Below are 27529 nucleotides of genomic sequence, written 5' to 3'. Positions count from 1 at the left end.
GGTGAGAGGATGGAGAGGAGCATTTGGTGTAGCCCTGTAACTTCTGACAGGCCTTGGGAACTAACTATATGGAGAAAACGCTCCTGTCTCTCACAGGAAAACCACGAACGATAAAAGAACGCTCACAAACTTGCCATCTTTACAACTTTTTATATGGAAAAGCGGGTTTGGGAAACACCTGTCACCGCCTCTGGAATCGGCTCGGCAGCTGGGCGGGAGGGGAGCCCCGCCGGTGCAAGCTGCCGCCGGACGAGCCGCGCCCGGTGCCGGTACGGGGGGCTGGATGAGCGGGCGGGCCGGGCAGCACCCCCGGGGGGGCGAGCCGGGCTGCGGGCCCGCCGGGCGGCACCGGGGCGCAGCCTGCGGCGGGGAGCGGGGCGGGGCGGCGGGACCAGCTGCCCGGCCCGGCCCCGGTGGGAAGGGGCAGGTCGGGGCCAGGCCGGGGGGGAGGCGCTGGGGGCCGGCCGGGCACCCTGCCCTGCCCGGCGCAGCCCTCCGCTCCTCCCGCCCCCGGCCCGGCAGCTTCTCCGGCGGCGGGGCCGATGGTGGCGGCGCGGCAGCAGCGGCGGCGGCGCTGGGGGGTGCCGGCGCTGCTGCTGGTCTACGTGGGCTATGTGGGGCTGGGCGCCGGCGTGCTGCAGGCGCTGGAGCGGCCGGCCGAGGTGCGGGCGGCCCAACACCTCCTCCGGCAGCACTGGGAGCTGCTGGGCAACCACACCTGCCTGCAGGGACCCGGCCTGCAGCGGCTCATCCAGGTGAGCCCGGGCTCCGCCGGCACGGCAGCGGCTGGGAGCTGCGGGACCGGCGCCGCTCCGTCCCGGGCGGGCGGGGGGCAGCGGAGCACCGTCGCCTCCTGCCTGCGAGTAACCGGAACGCCTGTGCCCCTCGCTGCCTACGGGCCCACGTGGCCCGGCCCCGAGGAAGCTGTCCCCGCGGCGTGGGAAGGCCTCCCGGTCTGTGGGCAGCTCCCCGCGGCGGGCGGTGCAGCCCCGCTCCGCTCCGTGCGGTGGGGGCCGTGTCCCGCCCCCGGCCGCGGCTCCGGGGGTTGTGCTGGGGCTGCGGGGCTCGGTGCCTTCTGGTCCGTGCCATCCTCCCAGGGGGACGTGCTGGCGGAAAGGTTTCGCCGTGGTAAGTGTAGTTGGTGCTTACGCTGGTGTCAACGGTTTGTTACTTGTTAGGGAAAGGGAGACAGAAAATCCTGGTAATGCAACTTGAGGATATTAATAATGTTCCTGAGGATGTCTGCAGGGTGGTTGCAAAACGGGGGCCAAAGGTAGTCTTATTAAGGTACAAGTGGATGCATTTTTATGATGTAGATATCAGCAAAGCGGGATAAATGGGTTCTCAACTTGCTCAGGTTTTGTCTGAAAAAGAAAACCCTACGATACTGAGGCAACTTGAATATTTACCCAAACCCTTCCAGTTCTGGCGCTGGAGGTTGAATATATACTGCTTGCTTTGGTCTGTCTGCCTCCAATACATGTTGCCAAACAAACACAGAAAACTTGCGGTGTTTTGTAAAAGCAGTGTTCAGTTGTGGCTGAAACCATAGTAGCTGGCCACCAGAATTCAAAGGACCTAAAAGGCATGTGGCTGTTTCCAGGTTTGTTTTTTTTCCAACAGAGAGGAAAACGCAGAAACCATCAAACAGAATCTTGTCAGGAGTTTCAGCAAGGCCCTGGCAGACAGAATTATGCTGACAACTTACGTCAGGCTCTCATCCCTTGACTTTCTAGATGGTAAATTCTCTGTGGCAGTCAGTGGTATGTTGAAGACATGATGTAAATCTGGACCCTTGTAAGATACTGTGTGATATCTACTCTTATTTATAGTGTGGTGTGTACTGCGCTGTCTGGGGAATATGGCCAGAGAGAAGTGAGAAATGCACCAGAGAAGACCAGTCTGGCACTTCGTAGAGGCAGGTCTGAGCTGTGCTCCATTCAGCAGTGGTCTGGTCCATTGAACAGTGTGTGCTAGGCAGGGCTCTTGCTCTGAGGATGGAAGGCTTTTGCTTGATGAATCACAATAACGAGCTGATAGTAATGGAGATAAGATGATGATCACAACTGGATAGGTAGAAAGGCCTTTTTAATGTCATTTGGATGGTTTGTTTTACTGTAGGGTGACCTCTGCTAATTCTTGATACTGTCTGGTAGTCAAAGGAATAGGACAGCTGCCCAGATCCCTTTAGACACTGTTATAATAAGCTGTGTGAGTACTTAATTGTGACCTAAAGCCCTAGATGAGGAAGTTACGAAGAAGTTGCATTTTATTTTACAGAGTGTCTGTGCATACCTTCATACTTGGAGAAACCATAGTCTGAGTTTGTAAGGCTTTGTGTATTATTTGTAATAACTTTTTCACAGCGAGAAATTAATCTTAAACACATAATCTGCAGAACGGCTTTCTTATGCTCCTTTCTAATTTCCTGTGTAGCAATTGCTTGGATATTGTAGGTGTGCTCAAGAAAATGAGATGGTTTTCTGTGCAGTAAATTGCTACTGCAGTAAATTGAACATATTTTATCAGGCACTGTCATCTGGCCCTCTTCAGATAACAAACTTGTATTCTAGATACACAGCTGATTATTTGCTAATTAAGAAAGACATATAAAGCGTGTTTGTGAAAACATAAAGCAGTGTGTGAATTTTAATTGCTTTGATGTTACTGGCAGTTCCTCATTGTTTTCTAACAGCTCTTTCATCCTAGATAATCATAAAGTCTGTTTATTTTAAGTGTATAGGGGCCAATATAGAATAAAATCCCAGTTTGCTAAGCAATGTACAAACATCATTTTACAACCTGTTTATCGCTCAGTTCCTAGTTACCGACCGAGAGTAGAAATCTGCTGTTCCAGCCCTTGCACAGATGGAGGGCAATAGAGAGCTCCTGCTTTGAGGAGCCAGGAGGAGAGCACAGCGTGAAGATGGGCAGGCGGAAAGACAAAGGCAAACAGACCGTGCTGTGGTAGCTAGAGCAGTGAATTCTCATTCAGTAATTTCTATGGCTTGGATCCTTTCCAGGGAAGAAATAATTTCCTAGTTAACAAAAGAAAAGACAGAAGGACATGGAAATAGCAGACCAACAACAAAAACTTAACAGCAGAGGAGAAAAGTGTTAGAAATTATGATATCTGTAGCGGTGGGTCCTTGTTTCCCACAGCTGTTTTGGTGGGGGGTTTTGCCTGGAAGGACTGGCTAGCTCTTCACCTGTGGGATGCTGAAGAGTTTCACTTCCCTAAATAGTTGAGGGTTGCATGTGCAAATGTTTTGTATATAAGCAAATGAAAAACGCATGCTCGTATGTTTATACATGCATATATATGTATATGTATATCGGGAAGATGGATTTGCATTTTTCTTGGCTTTTGGTACTTATGTTTAGAACCAGAACATCATAGGGGACAATGGAGAAATTCTGGCCATGTGTCTTCTACTGTGCACCCAGTAACATCTCAAGGAAGATGCAGGTCTGGTTTTGTTGACCCATCTAACCCTAGGCTGTTTTTCTAACATTGTATACAGTCTGTGATGCGAACACATGCTCACCAGGAACAAGACCGAGAGCAAACAGTTCCTCAAGAGTCATTAGGCAATATACAAAGAGGGCAATATCTTGCTTTTTATTATAAATATGGTGGTGGTTTTCACATGCGAGAGTTACTGGCTGTGAGGTCGCAAAGGAAGCTCTCAGTGATAAGACTTGCAGAAAATGGAAACGGATGCAATGATAAGCTTTGAATGGCAGGCTTCAGGTGATACACCCTCAGCACAGCAAAGAGCAGTAGCTGGACTTAGCTGGGGAAAAGTACGTAAGAGTGTCTGCCCAGGCAAATATGTTGGTTCCAGATTTGAGAAGTGTACAGAAAGTGAGGCTGCACACAGAGGGTACTTTCTGTACTGGCTGAGACCCTCTCTGATCTTTTGGGGCTGGAGGACACCTAGACACACTACCCAGCGTGATGGACTTCTAGTGTGTGAGTCTCCCCGTTTTACTGCCTAGGGTGAGTGTATGTGTAGCTCTGCTGCAGCTGAGCGTTCCTTCAAACTCAGTCCTTTTCCTGCATCATTTGCAGTGGTTACAGACACCAGTGTAGCTGTAGCTGCTGCACTTTTCAGTATCTCTTCAGTCAGATGATTGGCCATATGGCCAGACTTGGAACAGTGTGTTTTCTGTGTTAGGGTGTTACCATGACATTCTTTTCATGGTACCCTTCCTTTTCTGCTATAATCCTTTTTGTTATACATATTTCTCTAATACAGCTGTCTCCTGAATGTATTATATTGTTCTACCCCCTATCTATTACGGTAGATGCATAATGTTATTTAAACCCAGTTAGGTACATAAACTGGGAAGGAGAGAATAAAGCAGAGCTAAATGAAATATTCTTTCCTTTTTTTTGTCTAGCAAGACTTTAAGATAAGTGTAGTGAAAAAGTCCTAATTCTAAAGGGCAGGCCATAAACTAAAAGCCTGCAGGTGCATCTAGATACTGTTATCTCCAGAGTCAACAGCTACAGCTACTCAGAGTTTTAGTTCATGTTTACAAAAGCAATGAGATCCCACGTGACTGAACGATCATCATCAATACCTTGGCTTGCACTGACATTGAACCAGCAGAGATTTGTGCCAGCTGTCAGGAAATACAAACCTGCAAACAAAGTTTACTAAAATCGTCCTGCTCACAGATGATGCAGCAGTGACTGACTCCTAAGGGGTGAGCATCAGAGATCACTTGTTGGTGATAAGGGACTTTAAAGAACAGCATTGGCTCTTGGTATTGTGAAGCAATGACATCTGTACAGCACCAGCTTTAGTCAAATAGCCACTGGCTTGTCACAGATGAAATAGGGTTGATCCCTTGTAACTGTTCTTTCCATTTTCCTTCTTATCAAAATGAACTTAACCAATGTAGGAGTTACAGCCAGTTTGTGGTTCTCCAGACCCATTAATTAAAAAGCACCATGGATACCTTACCAAGTGCATTCTGTGCTTATAATATCCTGTTATGGAATACTTTTGACAGAAGTTAAAATCTTTCCAAGGCAGTAGGCGTATAGTATTCTGTAAGGCAATAGGCTAGCACTGTTGGACTTCTTGGAAGGTAAGGAGAAGACCTACTGATGAACCCATGGTTCTGCTTAGTTGGTTTGCTTCTAGGTCTTCTGATCAATGTTGTAGTGTCTAGTACCTGTGTTTAAAAAGAGAAGGGGGGGGTGTGTGGTGTGTGAAACACAGGAACCTATTATATTTATATACCTCTGCCTAAAGACATGTTCTTTGGTATTACCTCATTCTGTTACAGCTGGTCAGGCTTGGTGGAATGTAACAAGTAAGGAAGCATAGCAAGCTGGAATTGACCGATAACTGTCTCAGCTGTCCGAGCAGGAAGGTTTGACACACACCACTAGCAGTGGCTATCTAAAGTCCAGGGGAGGGGGGTGCCTTCTAAAAAGAGAAATGGTAATAATTGCTAGTTGTTTGAATATGTGGGTTACTTTTACAGGTACTTGTTCATCATGCACTATCCTTTTTAAATGTGCAACTAAAAGACAAAATAGCTGCTAGAGAGCTTCTTGATTTTACAAGGATGATGCAAAGCAACCTGCTGTGCCCTGTTCTGCAGATTATACAGGCAGTTCCTTTCAACAGAGCCTGCGTATTTCCATTGCAGTCCAGCTCTCAAGTTACACTGGGGTTTGGGAAGCAACTGAGATTCAGTGCCTTGTCCCATGAATCATGCCACAGATTCTTCCTTGATAGAAAAGCTTAATTTTCATAAAAAGTACTAGTGTCTTAGGGTGGCATTGGCTGTAGCATTACTGTACTTTACTACAGCTCTTGCTCCTTTTCTGTTGAGAATAAGTCTAGATAAATTTTAGAAACCATAGTACAGACCCAGCTGCAAAGTAAAAGTGCGTTTGCCAGTACAGCTCATTTAACCTAGGTGAAGTAGTACTAATTATATTAGCAAACATGGTTGGGGGAGGTGGGGGGACAGTTATTTGATCAGGTCTCAGGTTATTCAAGTGATGTGAAGTTAAACCAGGTGGATTCAATTAGATTCATAATGCACTTTGTGCCTGCTCTTCCTTTGATCAGAATTCAGGTAAGTTTCTCCTCCAGGCAAGGACAGGAGATAAGAGCTCATGGCTGGGAAAGGTGTGTTTCATAATCTATATTTTAATTTTTTTTGAAGTTAATTGACCTTGGAGTGAGTCCAGAGGAGGGTCACAAAGATGGTCAGAGGGCTGGAGCACCTCTCCTCTGAAGACAGGCTGAGAGGGTTGGGGAGGTTCAGCCTGGAGAAGAGAAGGCTCCGGGGAGACCTTACTGCAGCCTTCCAGTGCCTAAAGGGGCCTGCAGGAAAGTGGGAAGGGACTTTGTGCAAGGGCTTGTGGTGGTAGGATAAGGAGTGATGGCTTTACAGTGAAAGAGGGCAGATTTAGATTAGATATAAAGAAGAAATTCTTTATTATGAGGGTGGCAGGACACTGGAGCAGGTTGCCCAGAGAAGTTGTGGATGCCCCATCCCTGGAACCATTCAAGGCCAGGCTGGATGGGGCTTGGAGCAACCTGGTCTAGTGGAAGGTGTCCCTGCCCATGGCAGGGTGATTGGAACTACATGATCTTTAAGGTCCCTTCCAACCAAACCAGACTATAACCTTTGTCCTTACAATCTGAGATCAAGGTTAATGTTAACTGTTTTCTTCTGATTTACAGCTGGTATTCTGTAGACATAAATGAATGTTTATATGCCAACACTGCACAGGATTTCTAGGTCACAAATCCTGAGTTTGTATTTTCTCATTAAGCTAAATGGTATTTTGGTGCCTTGAACATCTCCCTTCCCTCCTCGATAGATTGTGATGGTGAGGACAGGATGAGGCAAACAATTGTGGGGAGGGCATGTACTCCCTGCAAAAGTTTGGTGGTTGTTTTTTTTTGTTTGTGTATGAACATATAACTTCAAAGGAATTTGGGAATTAAGTTTCTTACCCCAGTCCATTTGCATCTTTTTTTACCTGCCTTGAGAACTGCTTTCAAATACAACTAGGAAATACTGCTTTTGCCTGCAAATATATCAAGATTACCGTGGCCTCTGGCCAAAATGCCGTAGTTCAGAAGCACAGGGCAATGTGTGTTCACACAAATGTGTGTTCAGAAACACAGTGACTGGAGCTGTGGTTTATGAAAGGGTCGTTTGTATGACTCCTTCTGTAATACTTTCCTCCAGAAAAAAGTAGCTTGTGTGCGTCTCATTTTTTGGTTGGTTTGTTGGTTGGGGTTTTTTTTCTCCTCCCTAGAAATAAGAAATTTTGAGTCTAAGAGTCAGGAATTTTTATGGAGATCCTTCATGGGGCCATAATTTTCTGTGGCTTCACTTTCCCTGTTTTCACTGTATATCTTGCTGCTCTTATGGGAGGGCAGTTAATTAAAATCAGTTTGATCAATCCTTTACATACATTTTATTTTTTGCTGTAATATTGTAGAAGGAAAGAGAAGCACTTTCTGAAGAAAGTGGATATTGCAAAGAAGGTAGCATCTCAGTTGACATATGCCTTTGTTCCTCACTACTGATCTTTTTTTAACTGATCCTTACTACTTTTTTTGGAAGCTATTCCCCGTGGCACATGCAGTTGTGACTCAGCACAGAGATGAAAGAGTAAATTTTTAGCTGCTGTTAAGGAGGTCAGAGTAAGCAGTGTTTGCCCCCTTTGCAGCACGTGGTGCTGAGGAGCCATGCTGCAGCCGTCAGGGGCCCGCCTGCGATAAGAGGGTTCTGGAAGAGCAGAAGCGTGTCAGTGGAGGAAGCTGGGAGTTGCCCAGAACTGATAACACAGCACGCGTAGTAAATGAGAAGGACTTACGAGTAGGGTTGGAGGGTAGAGCAACTCCACAGCAAATGGAAAAGAATAAACATTTTGCAGGAAAGAAAAAGATGTAACGCTCAAATGTCTGGAAGGAGCTGAACTCTATAGGCTGAGTCTGGCTACCTAAGTGGGTGTCCTGGTAGAAGCAGCAACCTTACTTTGTGTGTGTGTGTGTGTGTTGGTTTTGTTTGGTTTTTTTTAAACTAGACAATATGAACTGAATGCAGTAGTCACTGTGAACTCTAAATTATTATGGGGGGGGGGGGGGGAGAAATAAGTGCAGAGAAATTAAATTACTTTTTTATGTTGTGCAACTTGTCTGTCAGTAGAAACCAAAGTGGAACTGAGTTCTGTTTCTTTCTGATTATATTAACCACCTGCCTGTTTCCTTCCTGTTCTTCTTTGAGTTGCACACATTGACATTTCAAGTTCCCAAAATATCAAGCCCAAGTTCTGCAATTTCAAGATTCACTGTGTTTGAGCAGTTGGTGTGTTGACTGGGGTCTTAGATCAGATGAGTATCTGCTCTTGAACACTGGATTTGAGATGCTACTTCTACTAGGTGCATTTTAGGTGTTTGGGTTTTTGGGGTTTTTTTGCATTTTGGAGCAGACACTGTATAAATGACTAGCCTAATTAAGAGAGAAAGGAAAGTCCCTAGGACTTCACCTCAAAATTGGTGTAAAGCAAAACAAAAAAAAAAGCCTCTGGTTCTTGAAAAGGCAGGCTGAGTGAGCCATGTAGATGTGACCCAATGTATAGGATTCAGTTCCTTTTTAGTGCGTCTTGAACCCACAGGTCAGAAGTGGTTTTTTTTAAATCATCAGCAGAAATGTATCAATGACTCTTCAGTGGGGAAAGCAGGGAGAATGCAGCTCTTCTTTTAGGGTGTTTATTAGCTGGGGTTTTCTTGCATTCCATCAAAAATGATAAACCACTTTAAAATTTTCTATGAAAAAGAGCACTAGGCAAAAGCAGAAGTCTGGAGAAACATTAAATTAGGGCAAGTGTACACCAGTACCCTGAATGCCCCCTCAGCCTTCAGGAGTTTGCTGGCCAATGGTTTCCTGTGCCAGAAGTGATTTCTGTGTAGTAATAGCTATCTCGAGATTTGTCTGCCATGAATCTGCCTCTACGGGCGTATCTTTAGGGAGGCAAACCCCATTAGTTCTACTGTTCTCAGAAGAATCAGTCTTTTAATTTTCTGTCACCATTGTCTCTAAGGATGGCATCAGTGGCTCACTCTCCCTAACAGTAACGAACTTGCCGTTTCTCTTGGGAGTGTCCATTTCTTCAAGTGGCTTTGATTCATAGGAGTATCCAGTGGTCCCTGTGACAGGCACAGTGGGCCTGATGGTTAATGATGTTATCTGGATGCTTGATAACAAGATTTAACAAAGAAATGGTTAGCTCGAGGCTTCTTCGTGAAGGCACTTGGAGACCCGCTGCAAACATCCCAAGTGCCCAGTCCCAGGAAGCAGCTGGCACGCGGTGGGCTCAGGGCTTGCGCTTTGCCAGGGATGGTCACACGGTACCTCCCTGCCTGTCCTGAGGAGCATCGTGCTGCTTAGCGCAAACACTTCAGCCTACCCGCAGGCTCTTGGCACAAATGCTGTACTCGCTGGCAGCGGTGTCACCTCAGGAAAAGTTAAGACAGCGACGCCGGGACGGTGTGCTGCTATAAATCACCGCGAAGCTGGCGTGGGTGCTCGCAGCTGCTCGGTCCCAACCCATGCAGAGCGGAAGCGGTGCAATGGTGTGAGATTAAACACTCAAGGACTTGGGTGGTGCCGCTTGTTTCTCACGCGATGTCTTGTGCGGGCCGCTCGTTTCCCCTGCCTGCAGAAAGGAAGTTTCTGTTCCTTTGGGTCAATTCAGCCACGGTTTCTTACAGTCATCTCTGGTTCTTGGGTGTTTCTGGCTTTAAAAACTTGATGCTGTGTGTAACATTGTCAGCTGCTGAGCTTGTATCAGCAGGACATCAGGCAGGAGAACGGACAACGAGCATGCTGTACCTGGTGGTGATCAGTTTGATAATAAATTTATCTGAGAGCCAGACTGTTGCTGTTCCTGCAGGTATGCACCTGTTCAAGACTAGCTACTTAGAGATCACAGGCTACAGAAGGAACATTTGAGAGAATAAGTAACAAGCTGCCTGTTTTCAAATTTAAGCACCGCTTTCTGGAGGGGAAAAAAATACAGGTCATCTGTATAAAATTCAGTGTCTCCCTTGCCATGTGGTTTAGTTTGGGAGTTATTTAAGTTCATGGGGACTGTGATTCCTGACTAGGCCATTGTCTGCAGAATTTCTTACACCACTTGACCTGAGGTTTAAGAACAGAGAAAGGTCAGAGCCTGTATCCCGTGCAGCCTGACAAACCTCAGTGCAGACACTAGCCCTGGAAGAAGGGGTGGGGGAGAAATTACACACAGCTATTCAAAACAAATCCCACTGGAGGCTTTCTGATGCAACCTTTTCTCTCTGTTTTTGGGGTTGGTTTTTTGGTTTTTTTGTTTGGGTTTTTTTTGGCAGGGGGACTTGATTCTTTCATGTCGTTGATGCTTGCATACTAATTCTTCCTGTGAGTTGCCCCACTCAAGTTGCAACAACTGCCCACAGAAGGAAGCATAATGTGTTATAGCATCTGGGGCTTAGCCCTTTCCAGAGCAAGGGCTCTCTGCTCTCTCTTGTGCGGAGAAGACCATGTTGTTAGAATTTTGCAGATTATAATGTGACCTTGAACGGTTTAAATTTCCTCGAGTTCTGAGTAAGTGAAGCTATTTCTGAGAATGCAACTATCAAGCAATGCTTCTTACTCAGAAAAGTATGTGTTGATCTCTGAGCTGCTCTCTGCTCTTCATGTGAGAACTAGTAGCTCTGGAGAAAAGATGATAGTTGCTGTAGTTAAGCTGCTGCTTGGGTCTCTGGAAACAGGTTTTAATCCACAGCCCTGTATAGTGTTTATATAAATTCACTCGCAGTGTGTTACATCAGTAAAATGGGACAAAGCTTCGCTGCTTTGAAGGTTTGAAGTGCTGGTTTGTTTGATACATGTATAAACTACAGCTTCTTTGTAAAACCTGCAATGGCTGCAAATCTAACCTGAGAGTGAGTCCTTTTATGCTCAACAATGAAAGCTTTATCAGCAGCCTTATTGTTAGGATAAGGATAGTATTATTCAGTATCTGCATGTGTTCCTCGGAGGTGATGAATCTTGTGTATTCTCGGCTACACTTTGCATTCAAGGATAACCAGCTCTCTAGGATTCTTGGTCAGTGGATGTGAAATTTCATTGTACATATTGTGATTAACATTGTTTTGGAAACAACTCAGCATCACTAACTTCATCAGAATGAGAAGGTATAGTCAGATGTGGACACTGTTAAGACATCTGACATCTTATTTCAGTGTAACTGCACAATTCGGCATAGCAACTTCTGAGTCTTTCCCAGGTGGATTGGACAGAATTGGGCATCATGCTAATCTAATCCATTTATTCATATTTATAGTGCCCAATACTGGTAGACTGGCAATTCTGTGTAGTCTCCATCTCCTACAACACATATGCATTCCTCCCCAGTACAGGCAAGGGATCTGTATCACTTACATATGCATGTATATTTGCTGTTCTGGGACTTCTGCCATCAGAATACCCCATCTGGAAACACTTTATCTTCCTAAGGAATATGTCTTCAGGCAGTCTTAATAACTGACTGGCTAGGCTTTCTTTATGTAGTTCTTGCCCTCCAATCTCTTCTCCATTTACCTGTATGATCTAACACATGCATGTGCAACTTTCTTTTGTGCTGTAGATGCCTTGTCCTTAGAACCAGTATGTTGGCTTTTGGCTTTTCTGACCTCTTAGCTCTTTAGTCTCTAAGGCACAGGATATGCTCTGTTGAAAGGGAAACAACAAGGTTGGAAGTAGTTGTAGTTTGTGACTTTGCCAGCCAGCACTGCAGATGCCAGTCACATGAACTTGCCATAAGGGGGTTTGTGGGATCTCATATTATTGTCTCTTTGCAGGGTATCATCCAAGCCTACAAAAGCGGCATAACCCTCCAGGGAAACACCACTAGCCTGGGCAGGTGGGACTTCAGTGGGTCTTTCTTCTTCTCCATCTCTGCAATAACGACCATTGGTAAGAGTTCTCTGCTTGCAAGGCGGCCTCGTAGGTGGGAAAGGATCAGGAGTGAGAACCTGTACTGTAAGATGCTCCTCCAGCTCCATGGGGCTTCACGTAGCTTGTCTGTATCATGCAATAGGTAAGCACCCACGAACATAGCCCTAGAAATGCTTGGTCAGTGTTAGCACAGTAATGATCTCCAACTCGCCAATAATTAGCTCGGTACATATCCCTGCTAAGTTACACACGTCTGGGGGCCTGGACTTCATGGTGCTACACTGCCTGTACTTTCCCAAGCCTCATGCTCCCCGAGAGGTCTGCGGTGAGTTGTGCATTGAGATGAGCTTTTCCTGTCACAAGGAGAGGGAGTGATTTTAAAAAACTCTTAACACTGGCTGTTGAATCTTTGGAGGCTATATTTATGAATTATTTCTTCTTGCTACCTGTATGAGGTGAGGACCTGCTTGGTTAGGTGAAAGTCAAGTGGCTGGATAACTGAAACGATTCAGTTGAATTGGGTTTCATTTGAAAATGAATTGGGTTTCATTGCTGAAACCCAGCTGAGTAATGCAAAGCCATGAAGGAATGATGAAAATAATTGGGGGAATGGAAACAAAAAAATGTATTTTGGTACAGTGTTGCTTAAGGCAGATGCTATTGTCAGTGTGTCCCCCCAAAACAATTAATAACTCACCCTGACATCTTTTTCTTACTGTGTGACCTAGTATTATAAAAACCATGGAGGGGAGGGTGTGTGGAGAGATGGCGGCTGAATATCAAAAAGCCCTTACAGGTTTCATAATTTGTGTTGAATCTGTCAGCTTTCATAAAGTTTGTGGTTTGTTCGGTTTTGTTGGTTGTTTTTTTGTTGTTGTGGGTTTTATTTGTTGGGGTTTTTTGGTGGTTTTTTTTGTTGTTGTTGTTGTTGTTGGGGGGGGGTGGTGTGGGTTTTTTTTAAGAACGAGAATTTTCCTTGTGCACCCAGGTGGAGCACTCTTGATTTCTCTGATCGTTATTGAAGAGGCATTAACTTCAGAACATGAAGCCCCCAAACAAGAGCTCAGGGGGGGAGAGGGGTTTTTTTGCAAGGGGGGTGGGTCACCTTCCTGTGGCTCAGTACATCTTTCTGCCCTGCTCCTTCGCACGTGTAGCTCCTGCGCGGGGCAGGCGGCCCGGGGCGCGGGCTGTACCAGAGGGTGGCGGTGGAGGCTCACCGAGCGCAGCAGCTCCCGCCCGCCGCCGGGACGGAGCATCTGCCCGGAGCTGCCGTGCTTGCCTGAGCAGTCAGTCCTGACCGGTTTCTAAGCTGTCAGAGTGACTCTGTTTTACCACAACCAATTTAAGTTCATTTCAGGAATAATCGAATTTGTCATGTACAAATAGAAGGGGTTTTTGTGATGTTGGCAGAGATCTCAACAAAACATTTCTGGTTGTGACTCCGTGAAAGCCTAAACTAATCTTTTTTCCCTTTTTCTTCTTGCTCTGTTGGGGTAGGGGGACACACAAGGACAAAGACACTGACTTGATAGCAGGAGCAAATAAAAAGAACCAAGTATTACAGCTCTCTATCTCATCTTTTTAAAGCTGATGCCGTGACGGTAGGGACTTGTTCATGATTTTTCAAGTTGTGGAGTTGAGAATGCTGTACAAGTCACCTCTATGCAGAGAACTTCAGAGAACTTGGCCCTTGATTTTGCTTTTTCAAGTTAAATTGTTAACTGCGTACAGGTTAATGTCTTCACACTCCGTCAGTAACACTATGTTGTAGAAGAGGAAAATACAGATGGCCTCGGAGCCTCACCTTGAGTCTGTGACCCATCGCTCTTTATGCAGGCTCTTGAGATAGTGGCTGGTGCAGCCCCATCGGCCCAGACATCACTGCATGACTGAGAAGGGTAATTGATGATGTCAACTAAAGAGATGAGGTACTTTCCAAAGAACACAATGAAGTTCAGAGGCATGGTTCACAGTAGGAAGCTTCATGTACAAGGCATGACTATGGGGTAGATGACACAGCTAAGTTTTTTTGAGGAAGGTTTGTTGAGATTTTTATGCCCTTACATGGCAATGAAGAGTTAATCCCAGGCTGTGAGTATAGAACCGCTGAAAGCAGGTCCAGCTTCGCAAGATTAATGTATAGGAGTTAAAGACATTCTAGCAAATGAGCTCAGAAAGGGTAGAGTTATAATGGTAATGGAGGAGAGAGTCTCAGGAGTTTAGGGGTACTACATAGTGGCTTTGATGAAGGATCTGGGTGGAATCTACTCCACATGTTCAGGCTGCTGCAAGTCCTTTTTTGTCCCGTTTGCCTCTTCCATATTTTTTCTCTGCAACTAATGCTGTTTGTGCCTTGCTGGCCTCTTACATGCCATAATGTCTTTGTGGTTTTTGCATCAGCTATTTTTAACTTGGTCTTCTCAAACAGCACTGCCAAAGTAATTTTCACTTTTGTCTTCATCACTTCCCTATATGAGTTGTTCTTTCCACTCTGTCAGCTTCTGTTTTCTGCTTTAGGTGCTTTAACGCCCTTCAGAAGGCTTAGTGTGTTTCTCAAGTCCTTACCAGAACACTCTCTCACTGGGATACAGGAAGGGATGTTAGCTTCTTTCCCTGTTAACACCAGCTGAGGGACATTAGCTTCTCCACTGACAGTTTGAATCCCCCACACCTGCATTTGCAGCATCTTCTGTGCTGTACCCTTCTTTCGTTTAGAATCATGGAATCATTTTGGTTGGAAAAGACTTCCGAGATCATAAAGTTTAACCTTTAACCCAGGACTGCCAAGTCATCACTAAAACCATGTCCCTAAGCACCACGTCTACATGGGGTTTTTTAAACACCTCCAGGGACGATGATTCCTGTTCTAGTGCTTGACTACCGTTTCAGTGGAGAAGTTTTTCCTAATATCCCATCTAAACCTCCCCTGATGTAACTTGAGGCCTTTCCTCTTATCCTGTCACTTGTTATCTGGGAGAAGAGATAGACCCCCACCTGCCCACAGCTCCCTGTCACGGAGTTGTAGAGGGCAACAAGGTCTCCCCTGAGCCTCCTCATCTCCAAACTAAACAACCCAAGTTCCCTCAGCCATTCCTCGTAAGACTTGTTCTCTACACCCTTCACCAGCTTTGTTGCTCTTCTCTGGACACATTTAAATGAAAGCCTCATCCATTTCCACTAGTGATTAAAAGTAGTATGCAAATTTTGTTTAAAAAGCAAAGTTCTAACCTGCAAGCTGGACACACTTGCTACCCTAGTCCCAAAGGTTTAAAAAACAGATATGTATGAACCAAATTCTGTTGTTTAAACAAGTGTCCCAAAGCCTACGTAGTTTTTGGCCAATCTGATCATCTGAATGGAGCTGCATTTGTAACTTTTGATCATGTGGGAAGGGCAGTCCTGGCCTTCTGCTGATGCCTTGTCAACATTGTTAAGCTTCCATGCTTTCTTCATTGCTGTCTCTGATGTGTTATGTCAGATCTTGTATGTAATCTCACTTTCTGCAGATGTTTCCATAGGGACCCCCTCTCTCCAGTGCCTTAAGAATCATCTTCAGAGTTCCTTTTGGAGCTGAAGTATTAAACAAGATTAAAGAAAGAGAGACTAACTGGCTGCTGGTTTTATCTCTGACATCTTTATCCCTCGCTGTCCCAAAGTCTCTGCTTTCTGTGTTTACTCTCCTCCTAGTTAGTTTGGACTAATGGGGCACAGGTCAAAGCAAATTCAGAGTTGGGCACAAGATGAAAGTTCCTGAAATCAAACAACCACAGGGTGGTGTAACTTCAGAGAAGGTGCTAGGGAAAGGATTTGTGATGAGACTGACTGTTGTCTGTGCTAGCCTAGGAGGAGAAGGAAGAGTATTGTCCCAATGAGCTTCTGAATACAAGACACAGTTTCTGAGATTCTGCCACCACTAGCTTTTAAAATCAAATTGTTTAATTTTTTGGTTTGTTCTGTTCATAAAACTGAGGTGCCAATGCAAGTACTGGAGCTGCTTGGGGCTTCTGAGTCCTGTTTCTACCACAACTGGAAGGTCTTAGCAAAGCCATCTTCAACGGACGCATGAATTGGAAATAACTGTGACTTCCCGGATCAGGTGTTCTGAGCTCAGTGGCTGTGTCCAGCTGACAAGTGTTCCTGCCCTGACAGCAGTCTTGGTGGGTTTAATGTGAAACACCATGAGAAGCCTGACGCCAAGCACATTCATTTGTTTTGTGTAGATAGCGCTTGCAGAGAGATTTGAAAGTTTGTAGGAGGATAGAAACTCCAGACTTGCTGATGTTCAGTTGAATGCAGGTGGTACCAAATGACCTCTGAATTATCCTATGATCCTAACAAACATTAGGAATTTCAAGTTTTCTGGTACCTCAGAAGGTCTCTAGTGCAACCTTTTGTTTAGAGCAGTAAGCTATGAGGTCAGACCAGGTTACTGAGGGCTTGACCAGGGACACCTCCCAGCTAAGCTGGGCCCATGCTCACATTTTCAGGAACCAGGCAAACATGTCTTAAGGCTGTGTGAGTAATTGATAGGTTGGTTTAGGGGTTTTTTCTGCTTTTTCTGCTGAATTATAATACCTCTTTTCCATCTAAACTGAATTTGGATATTTTTGTTTTTTCTCAATGCAACAGTTGAATTCATCATAAACAAAACTTTTCATTTAGCCCAGATTAAAACATTCAGGTTACTTGCAAGGAGCACAGAGAAAAGAAAAGTTTAGATCTCCTGAAAAGTGTTGGAGGAGCTGGTGATGGGAGCAGCTTGGTGGTTTGAGCATTCCCTGAGGGTGTAGGAGACCAGTGTGCAATTTCCTCCTGTGCCTGCGAGAATAGGATTGTGGCTCACTGGAGATCACCCTGACTACCAAGTGGACCATCTTTCTCCAAGTATTTAAATGTGTAACGCAAAATAAGGTAATTCTAGCACTGGCACCCCTTGTTGAACTGCCCAATGGCCCTGTGGATCAGGCGCTGGTGTGTTAGGTGAGACACCTGGCTCCCAGGCTTGGCTGAGTGTTCAAAGCAAAACACTGTCAACAAAAACATTCTGTAAATTTGGCATTGGGTCCTTCCTGTGTGGGAAGTGAAGGCTTGTATCCACTCAGGTAGGAGAAAGAATTAAACCAAATCACATCAAAAGTGTATTTGAATGCTTACTGATGAAGTTACTGGTTAGAGAAGTAACTAGTTCTTCCTCCAGCTTTTGTTTTAAATCTAATTTTGGGTGGGTTTCCCGCCCCCCCCCCCACCCCCCAGCTAAAATTATTTGGTGAATTTGCAGATGCTTTTCAGCCTGTGAAAGATTTTTTTTTTTTTCATTCTAAGCACTTCTTGTTTAAATACTCTTTTACGTCCGGGCAGTGAGAACGGGAGCCAAACAAGCCTCCCATTGTGGCTAGCAGGAAGCAGCAGTTGCCTCAGCTGAACCGGGGGCACTGCAAGTAGGATACTGGCTTGCAAATGAAGAGATCTTTTACTAATAATCTGTTAATTGCACATCAGTCTCCTCCTCTTAGCAGTCTGCAGAGCCTCTGAATCCCTTATGTACAGGAATGTAATGGGCAAGCAGGAAAATAAAACTGAATCTTCTCAGTATGTGTAACAGAAGCACACAAGTTAAAGCATGTAGATATGAACAGTTAGAAATAAAACCCCTCTTATCTTGCTCCTTCTAAGGAAAATTAAGTTACAGTGCACTTTATTTCAAAATGAGAGAATCTATACAGGCATGTAATCCAGCCCCTTCAGCGAAAATGCTTACACTTGGACCTTTGTGTAGTCAAGAGCATCCCTTAGTGTCTCTTGGCACAGGCGAGCACCAGGTGACATCCCAGCAGCAGGTTCATGAGCGATGTGACACAGCTGCCAGTGTACTTTGGTTTAGTCTTTGAATTTGGTTCGGGTCTTCTAATGCATAGCCCTCAATGGTATAAGACACTGATACCCTCTTGCTGTTTACTAAAGAGAGTAAGTCTCATTTATTCATTCCTGCTTGAGTTTTATGACAATTGAGGCTTATGAAAAACTAAGTTGGCATCTATTTGTCTAGTCCAAAGGCAAGGGAGTGTCATTAGCCAGATGTAAATTGCTGGCTGTTTTGCATAATATGAACTCTCCTGTGCTTTTTGATCAAAATTTGCATCCTCTATAAAAAGCTAATGGAACATGGATTTGTGGCATATGTACAACAACTGCTTACCAAGTCTTAATAAAACTATTTTGAGCTACTGAGCCCCAGGGAAAGGAGAACCAGACAAGTCATACGAAAAGCAGATCTGGTGTTTGGTGTGCTGGACTTACTGTGCACACTGGACTTTTTTACATCATTGAATTTGGTGTTCTAAATTAAATGTAATGTACAGTTTAACCTTAGATATTCTCCAGTCATTGCTATGTAGGGTCCCTGAAGGCTGCTGTGCTTCATGTAGTTACCTGAGATCATGGACCTGTTGTCTTCTCATCTGACATTTTTCTCCTGAGACTGGATAACCTGGAAAGCTCTGGTAAAAAGAACTTCCAAAGCTATTACACAGTCTTTCTAAACTTGATATAGAAGGAAAAGAAGGGAAGGAGGAGGAAAAGAACCACAAAAAAAGTGCACAAAAAACCCTTCAACCTTGGGAATGGTTGGCCATACAAAAAATGTGACTCATGTTCAGACTCCAGCCTTGCAGTAGATGTCCCCCAGCTTTCTCTTGGGTTCAGACCAGCCTGCAAAGCACCCTAATTCCATAAAGAAGAGAAACTGGAACCAATCCACTGAAATGTAGCATAACCAGTGTGAAACAGATCACACCAGGCACATGTCCCTTAAATTCACTTAGATGGGGGTTATCTACCAGCTGTACTTGCCTGCATATGTCTCATTCTATCACACCTGTTAGTCTGGAAATGGTGAAAGCTGGCAGAAGTCAGCAATTGGATGCAGTGGCAAAAAGTGTGTAAACATAGCAGAGCTGCCTGTAAGTGAAGAACATGGCACTGGAATCAAGGCTGCTGTACAGTCTTATTTTAGCCCCTTACTTTAACTGTATTTCAAAACAATCTCTGGTTAGTAACAGCATCCCATTCTTTCCAAGGGGTGCTCTGCCCCCTCCCAGGGACAGGCTGCTGGAGCCATCACTTTGGAGGTATTTTACGTGTTACGATATCCATTAAACCCAGGGGCTCACAAACCAAGCCCAAAATTACTGGAGGTAAGGTCTTCCAGATAGTAAAACTTTGAATTTGTGGGGGTAGGAACGAGATGAAAAGACAGCCTGTATACATACTGTGAAACAGTTTACTGCCAGGCCTTTTTCTGGAAGTAGTTTGCCAGTGCATGTGCAGAATTAACTGTTTGCAGAGTTGCCACGAGGAGAGATTTTGTGAGTGCAAAACTTTGCACAGAACATGTAGATGCCCCAAGCTCATTGTCACACACCTTTCTATGTTGTTGGTCAGTGGCTTACTGGCATGGGACAGAGGTTAGTGAAGGAATGGGACTCCATCTAGTCAGCTGTGGATGTTTGTGCTTCCACTTACCTTGCACAGAGAGCTCAGCCCTTGGATGTCTCCCTCCTGGGGGCTGCTCTCTTGCCCTGGGCTGTACCACCTACAAGCATGGTAGCAAGGCATCAGTGACAGGAGCATCAGTGTGCTTGCACTGCGCCAGCAGTTGGGTGTAGGTGGGAGGGGATAGCATTATTTGTGGTGAAAAGATAAGTTTTGCCAGTCTGTGTCAATCTTGTATAAGGACATACACAAATCGCTAACGAGTGGAGGTGATTTGGAAATGTAGTCAGGGCCACAGGTCTCTGACTGGCTAAGTCAGAGGGACCAGGTTAAGGAAAGCCAAAGACCTGACAGAATTAAATCTGATCAGGGACATCAAGGGCAGCAAGAAAAGCTTCTGTAGGTACATCGGTGGTAAAAGGAAGAGTAGCAAAAGTGTGGGCCCTCCCTCCAGAAGGAAACAGACCTGGTTACCTGGGATACGGAGAAAGCTGAGGTACTCAATGACTTTTTTGACTTGATCTTCACTGGCAAGTGCTCCAGCCATGCCACCCAAGTCACAGAAAGTTGTGTGCTGCAGTTGACATGCTGGAGGGAAGGGATGCCATCCACAGGGATCTTGAGAGGTGGGTTCATGTGAACCTCGTGAAGTTCAACAAGGCCAAGTGCAAGGTCCTACGTGTGGGTCAGGGCAATCCCAAGCACAAATACAGACTGAGCAGAGAATGGATGGAGAGCAGCCCTGAGGAGAACAATTTGAAGGAGCTGGTGGACAAGAAGCTCAAAATGACCCAGCAATGTGCACTGGCAGCCCAGAAAGCCAACTGTATCCTGGGCTGCATCAAAAGCAGCGTGACCAGCAGGTTAAGGGAGGCAATTCTCCCCCTCTACTCTGTTTTCGTGAGACCCCACCTGGAGTGCTGCGTTCAGCTCTGGGGCCCCCAACAGAAGAAGGACATGGACCTGTTGGAGTGAGCCCAGAGGAAGCCACAAAGATGGTCAGGGGGCTGGAGCACCTCTCCTCTGAAGACAGGCTGAGGGGGTTGGGGTGGTTCAGCCTGGAGAAGAGAAGGCTCCGGGGACACCTTACTGCAGCCTTCCAGTGCCTAAAGAGGCCTGCAGGAAAGTGGGGAGGGACTTTGTGCAAGGGCTTGTGGTGGTAGGACAAGGGGTGATGGCTTTAAAGTGAAAGAGGGCAGATTTAGATTAGATATTAGGAAGAAATTCTTTACTGTGAGGGTGGCAAGACACTGGTACGAGTTGCCCAGAGAAGCTGTGGATGCCCCATCCTTGGAAGCACTCAGGGCCAGGCTGGATGGGGCTTGGAGCAGCCTGGTCTGGGGGAAGGTGTCTCTGCCCGTGGCAGGGGGTTGGAACTACATGATCTTTAAGGTCCCTTCCAACCAAGCCATTGCTGAATCTCTTGTCATGTATTAGTCCTTTCCCTGTCTTAAAATGCATGCTGTGAAATAAACCAAATTTAAACACAGCTTTCTTGTGGCATAAAACACTTGAAGTTATGGAAGTGCAAGTGCAAATTTACAGGATTTTTTTAAAAAGAAAATGTGGGGAAAGAAGACAAATATTGCCCCAGTGATGTTGAAGTCATGATGCTTTAAGGATCCAAGCAAAGCTGTGCTTGCAGGGCAGTACCTTTTATCAGACCAGTTCATACGACTAGAAGAAAAAGGCAAAATTTCAAACATTTTTTTTTCTGTCTGAAGTGTTTTACTCGGGTTAAATATAATTTCTTTGGGTTTATTGACTCTAGGCAACCATTTTGACAATTTAAGCTTAAGGTGTGGTGCAAAAGAGGAGTATAAGGAAGGAGGTAGTGTTAAGTTCACTAGTCCTGTAGGACAAAGGTAGAAAAAGGTTGTTATAATTAAAACACTATTGTTGTGATTCAGAGACCATCTGATAGCCATGCAGGATCATTTACCAGCAAACCCTATGCCAACAATGCTTACAAAAACTGAACTAAACGGAAGTTTTGCATTTACGTCAGATCCCAGCCAGGACAGTGGGTAGGGGAGAGGAAATTCACTGGTAAATGGAAAAGGAACTAAGCAAAATTGGCAGGGAAAGAAATGTTATTTTCCAGCCTACAAGAGGATATGACAAACAATGGATGTAACTTACAGTTATTTATAAAAAATGTCCTTTTTGAGCAGTGACCTTCTCGTCTAACTTTTGTAGAAGATAGAGGTTCACCCCTCTGGGGGAGGAGGGCAAGCAAAGAATGTTTTAGATTTAACACCTCATTCCTTCCCTGCCTAGGCTATGGGAACCTGAGCCCCAGCACTGTGGCTGGTCGAATCTTCTGCACCTTGTTTGCACTCTTTGGGATCCCCTTGAACCTTGTACTCCTGAATGAAATTGGGCAGCTGATGCTCTTGGGGGTTCAGCATTGCGCCCATCGCCTAGAGGAGGTGTTTCACTGGCAGGTAAGCAACATAGACGGGTATGCCTCACCCTCAAGTTCAGGAAAGAAAAACCAGAAAGGGCATTGTCTGTTATTTGGGATCCTCTGACTAACAAGGACAGCCTGCTTACCTATTTGGCCAAAAAAAGCAATAATACTCAGGAATAACTGGAAGCAAATAAATTTAGATTATGACAGCCCTATGAGGTGTCAGATAAGGTTGTTTATTAATTGAGGGAACTTCCGTGATGAATGGCTTCCCCTACAGCAACAGAAGTGCTAGAGCCTTAGAGCCACGCACAGTCCTAGAAAATCTGGTGTGTTTGTCATCATTCACAGTTAGAATTGCATGTGTAAGTTATGTGGGATCATTTGTAGAATAGGCTTTAAACTGGCATGAATCTAGGACTCATGAAAGTGATGCCCAGTTTGTGTTGACTGGGAGAGCCACACCATTTATTCTAGTGGAACGTCGTAAATGTTTGTGTATTTTTATGGAGTCCAGGATCATTTTCAAGAAACTGAGCTGGACTTTCACTGCCACCCTTCTTGTAATAGTCTTTTTTTTTTTTTTTTTTCCTGTTTTACTAGAAAAAAGCTTCCCTCCTGATTAAGACCTGTGCACTGGTAACTGGCTTGTTATTGTTCCTACTGCTACCTCCCTTGTTGTTCTCTGACAAAGAAGGCTGGTCTTATGAAGAAGGCTTCTACTATTCCTTCATTACCCTCAGCACCATAGGGTTTGGAGATTACGTGATTGGTGAGTAGTTCACATCTCATGGTTTTCACCTAGTAAACATCAAAGCCAAATGTGTGGCATATGAAGCGCCCAGCTTGGCAGTTTTACACCACTAGCAATCCACAGACTTGATGATAAATAAGTTGTAGTCGGCATTTGACAGGTTGGAGAAGACATGATTTCTGAGATAGCAATGCCACCTGTGGAAGAGCAAAGAAATTGTTTCCCAGTCAATGAGTAATCTTCCAGCATTCAGGTGATCTGTCCCATGAATGACTACAACAGCAGTCTGGAGTGTTTTGTTTTTAATCACAGCTGTCAGAGATGGTGCACTTGGTGTGCTCCAGTGCATCAGCAGCTATTTGTTTTAAGCAGATGCTGCTCTGCATCACCATTAGCGGACAGTGACCATTTCCTTTGTCAAAATCCCAGACAATTGCTGTCTAAAAGGCAGCTTAAGTCACTTAGGTGTAGACTGTCAGGCACCAGGCACAGCCTAGTTTTGGTTGCCAAAGCCCTTTGCCAGAGGAAATGGGTTTGGACCCATGCCTGATGCATTTGCTGAAACACAGGACACACCTTTTTGATAAAGACTTTCTCATTAAAAACAAATTGATTATAGAAACACATGCACCCTTGAATCCCTGGAAGACAGAAAGACTAAAACATCTTATGACAGATTCTTAATTTTCTTTTCTTCGTAGTTCTTGCTTGATGCTTAGCCAGCTTAGTGGCGGTTACCTTAGGACTTCTCTAATGCATCAAAAGTATGACTAGAGCTTGTGTAGGCACACTTAAATGAGCTGGAATCAAGTTAGCTTGGGTAAGGGTAGCCAGATGGAGCTTAAGAAAAGCTAGCCAGTTCAGCATTTTCCTGTGCTATTTTATAGATGATGCTGAACTCTGTGCTGCAGCAGCTTCACTTCTCTCAGTTCCTGATAACTAATTTTGAAGCTCTTCACTAGCATATCTCCCACTTCCAGACATACCTTCACCCTTGTGGTGCCTTTGTAACTGGCATACCACCAGTATGGGAATAGGTTCAGTATGGGAATAACTGAATAAGTCAGTGACCTGTGGTATGTAGAGGCCAAACCACCTTGGGCTTACAATCCTGTTTGTGGTTTATGTCCCAGAATAAGTAAGGTCAGGGCACAGGTTCAAGTGACTGTCGTGCTGTTTCCCCACTAGTGTGATCTCTGGCACTGTTCAGAACCAGATAAATTCTGGGGGATATCATATGCTAGGAGTGATGCGCAGTGTTCACTTTGGAAACAGCTGTTCTGGTTTTGGTGGATAAACAAGCCAGGTGATGGCACTTGGATTTGAAGCCATACAGTAGTCCCTAGCCTGTTTTATTTTGGAATATTGAGGTAAGCTTCTCTCACTGATCCTGGAATCTGTTAATTTACACACTCCATAAGCCCTTCTATTGGACACAGGGTGCCGTGTAGGTCCTAAACTGCTTCTGATCTTCTAATCCCCAAGACTGCACCTATCAGTTGGTCTCAATGGATAAAGCCTTCTCCTTGGAAGCCTCAAGTAGCCCTTCCCTCTTGTTTTCATTTATTATTTAGACACAAAAAATTTTTAAACCTTTGCATTCAGCATTAGTGAAAGGTGCTTGTTTGAAGGATTAATGTAATACTCTTCCTCACTGAAGTTCACCTTGATGTAGAAAGCCCGCCCAAAGAGTAGTTGCCATAGAAGTAGTTGTTAGCTCCCAAACATTTATCAGTGGCTTAGTGACAACCTCAAAATGTCTTGTGGTCCCATTATATTGAAAACACGTATAACATTTATTATAAAACACATAATAACACCCAGTAAATGGATGTAAAGGATTGGCTGTTTAGTATGGCTCCACTGACCAGTTCCTAGTTAACACAATCTTGTGGACAGTAACAGTTCATGGACCAGGATTTGGGAACTGCTAGTCTGTACAGGTCATGACTGGACAGTATTCCCGCCTACAGCCAGTCACAGATGATAAATACCTAAACCAAACCTTCCTAAGGTAAGGAAGCTAAGTAAGGGACCTGAGAAGCAGTCAGGAAAAAGTTCATGCGAAGACTTTGCTGCCACTGATTTATGTCCTGTACCTTACCTGTGTTTGTAAGGGTACCCCAGCCTGCTTTACAGACGTAGCCCACGCACTTCCTGGGGTTGAGCTTATTGCTTTGCTTTGCCTGTATTATTATTAATATTACTACTGACACTAACTTAGCTTGTAGAAACCTCTTTGTACTAAACGCTGTGGAAACACAACCAAAACTATGGCTTTGCTCCAGAGGGATTGCAAAGTACCTAGCTGAGCAACCAGACAGAGGTATCATAATTGCAAGCTGTCTTCCAAGGCTTGGTTGTTCTTAGAGGTTCTAGGGCTGCTCAGGCCCCTTCCCTCCCGCTCTTAGAGACTCACTCACTTGCTTATATCTAGTTTAACAAGATGTATACACCAGTACATAAACCCCACTTACCTCTCTGCCTGCTGGGGAACCCTGTTACATATCAATACAATAATGTGATGCTGGGTGGTAAGCAGAGAAATGAAACCGTGCGCTTAAATGTGAATCATTTCACTTTGACACAGATGTAATTTGGGATTTATTTTTCTTTCTTATCTGTAATCTTTACAATTTCCATGGAGTTCTAGGCTGTTGCTGACATGTTATGAAACATACTTGCTTACAACATCTGTTCACATGCTCAGTAGATGGCATCTTTATGTTTTATATAGAAATCACTCATATTAGGTCATATTTCCACTGTCTTTGCTTTACATGTAATGTCTTCTTTGAGGCACTCGATGCAATCTAGAAATGTTTTGGGTGATTCTTTTGTAGGAATGAACCCAGACCGCACCTATCCAGACTGGTACAAGAATGTAATCTCTCTGTGGATCCTGTTTGGGATGGCCTGGCTAGCACTGGTTATCAAATTTTGCATCAACTTTCTAGAAACCTCCAGTGACTTCTGTCAGTGCAAGAAGAAGAGCACAGAGATGGCAGAAGACTTAATGGATGGCAACAAAAATAGTATGACAGGACTTCATGATGTGGAGATCTGCAATGACAAAGACACAAAAACAAAAAGACCAGATGAATCTCACACCTACACAGCTCCTACAGAAGCACTCTAGGGAAGAAATATACCCTTGGTAACTCATAGGTTTTAGTGCACCAGAGATGCACCACTTACAAATGCACAAATGGAACTGCCCTGATGTTCACACAGGGTGAAGGCTTGTTTGTTGGGCTTGAAATTCCCCTATTCTGAATTGAGAAAAAAATGACAAAAAAAAGTTTCACTTGAAGCACCACCAATAATTACCAATGGACTCTTAGCCAAAAGTAGATTTACAAAGATATTACCTGCCAGTCCCCCTCAGTGTATGAGGTACGCTTTGACATCTGTATGCAACACTAAGCTGTTGTCCTTTTCTTTGGATGCAAAGTTCTTGCAGTATGGCATTTTGCAAATGCAGAAGAATTTGCAAAGTAGAAGATCAAGTGCCATTTAATGCAGGAAACAAACTGCGTGTTGCTAAAAAACTTAATGAAAAGCAGTATTTAAAGCCGCTTGGCAGTCACTGCAAATGTGCTCCATTGCCTGTGTGCTTGTGCTTGCCAAAGCTGGTAACATGCTTTTGCTCTCTGATCATTAGTACGTGGATGACAAGGCAGAGCTTGTTAGAGGTGCCTAATAGAAACAGATAATTCAGGTTTTTAATAGAAATTTCTACATCAGAGGTCCACGAATATTAAATAGAAGTTAGGTAGTTAGGCTTCCTTATTGCAGAACTAATGTAGGCTCATCCTTTGTAAAGTATTTTGTAGACCAAATGTCATCAGCTAAATGTGACAATTCTTTTAGATAATTTTTTATTTTGCCCTGTCTTGGAAGCCAGAAAAGGAGGACTAGAGGCAATTTTAAATGCTAGTGCCAACATTATCCCATGGCTAATGTTAACAAAGGGCTACTTTAATCTAGAAACAGACTGAATCAAGAGATGCTATTCTGACGAGCTTCTCATGTCATATATGAATCTTTCTAGCTAACATCTTTTATATAGGCACAACTTATTTCTACATCTGTGGAATGCCAGACATGCTTATTTGGCCTTTGTGGCAATCATGAAACAGAGCTGATTTTGTTTCTTTTTTTTTAATTCCATTAAATTCTCAGAAATCTTTTGATAAATTATGCCATTTACAAAAGGCCCAATAGACACTAACTCCTGATGTCATTTATATACACATATCTAATCTCATTTTCTTATTCCTGTTGTGCCACTTGCATCCTAGAGGATTAACTTTGAAAACTTGACTGTAGCAATAAACCAGAATGAAGCATTTGGGTGGGTCTTCAGGTTCTGCATTGGACCAAGATTGGAGATGTGTCCACTCCATGGACAGTGAAGAAAAGACTGAAAATACAGTTTGTTGAAATACAGGACTTGGGAATTAGAAATCCATAGCTGGATTCACAGAAATGCAGTGAGTGAAAAGTTCACGGTCTTCAGCCTTACCTTCTAGAACATGTGTCGTGAAAAAAATGTTTCCAGAGTAGGCCAGTCTGAGTGTTGATATGTGGTGGAACTGATTGTAACAGAACATGCAGGAAAGGAATCTGTTGGATGAAATTTAGTCTTGTCAACCTTTTTTCAGCCTTTTTGTCATTGGCCTTTTTCCGACTCCATTACTAATAAATATTTTGTCAAATACTGTTTTAGTGGGCAGCAGAGATAAGAAAGGGACGTAGTGGAAATCTCAGGTCAGAGTTGGGAAATATGCAAAATAAATACATTTCAATTTTTTGAACATTGGGTAATTTCTTTAACACCTTTTCACATAATTTTTTCTGTTTCTCCTGTG

General features: G+C 44.3%; 1 protein-coding gene across 2 annotated transcripts; it reads left to right on the top strand.

Moving 5' to 3' along the window:
* Nucleotides 1-4: 4 nt before the first annotated feature.
* Nucleotides 5-27529, top strand: LOC308071858 (potassium channel subfamily K member 17-like). 2 transcript variants are annotated; one of them, XM_080407906.1, is made up of 5 exons: nucleotides 423-755; nucleotides 11901-12015; nucleotides 21769-21935; nucleotides 22505-22673; nucleotides 25499-27529. In XM_080407906.1, exons 1-5 carry the CDS (start codon nucleotides 543-545, stop codon nucleotides 25792-25794), a joined length of 960 nt encoding a protein of 319 aa, XP_080264032.1. In that variant the 5' UTR covers nucleotides 423-542; the 3' UTR covers nucleotides 25795-27529. The 2 variants fall into 2 exon arrangements, with proteins under 2 accessions (XP_080264031.1, XP_080264032.1); XM_080407905.1 differs by lacking the exon at nucleotides 11901-12015 and having other exon boundaries at nucleotides 5-755.

The sequence above is a fragment of the Falco punctatus genome (assembly GCF_963210335.1).
Source record: "Falco punctatus genome assembly, chromosome: 12".
Lineage (NCBI taxonomy): Eukaryota > Metazoa > Chordata > Aves > Falconiformes > Falconidae > Falco > Falco punctatus.
Note: the sequence above shows the minus strand (reverse complement) of the source record. Positions and strands in the feature narration are given on the sequence as shown.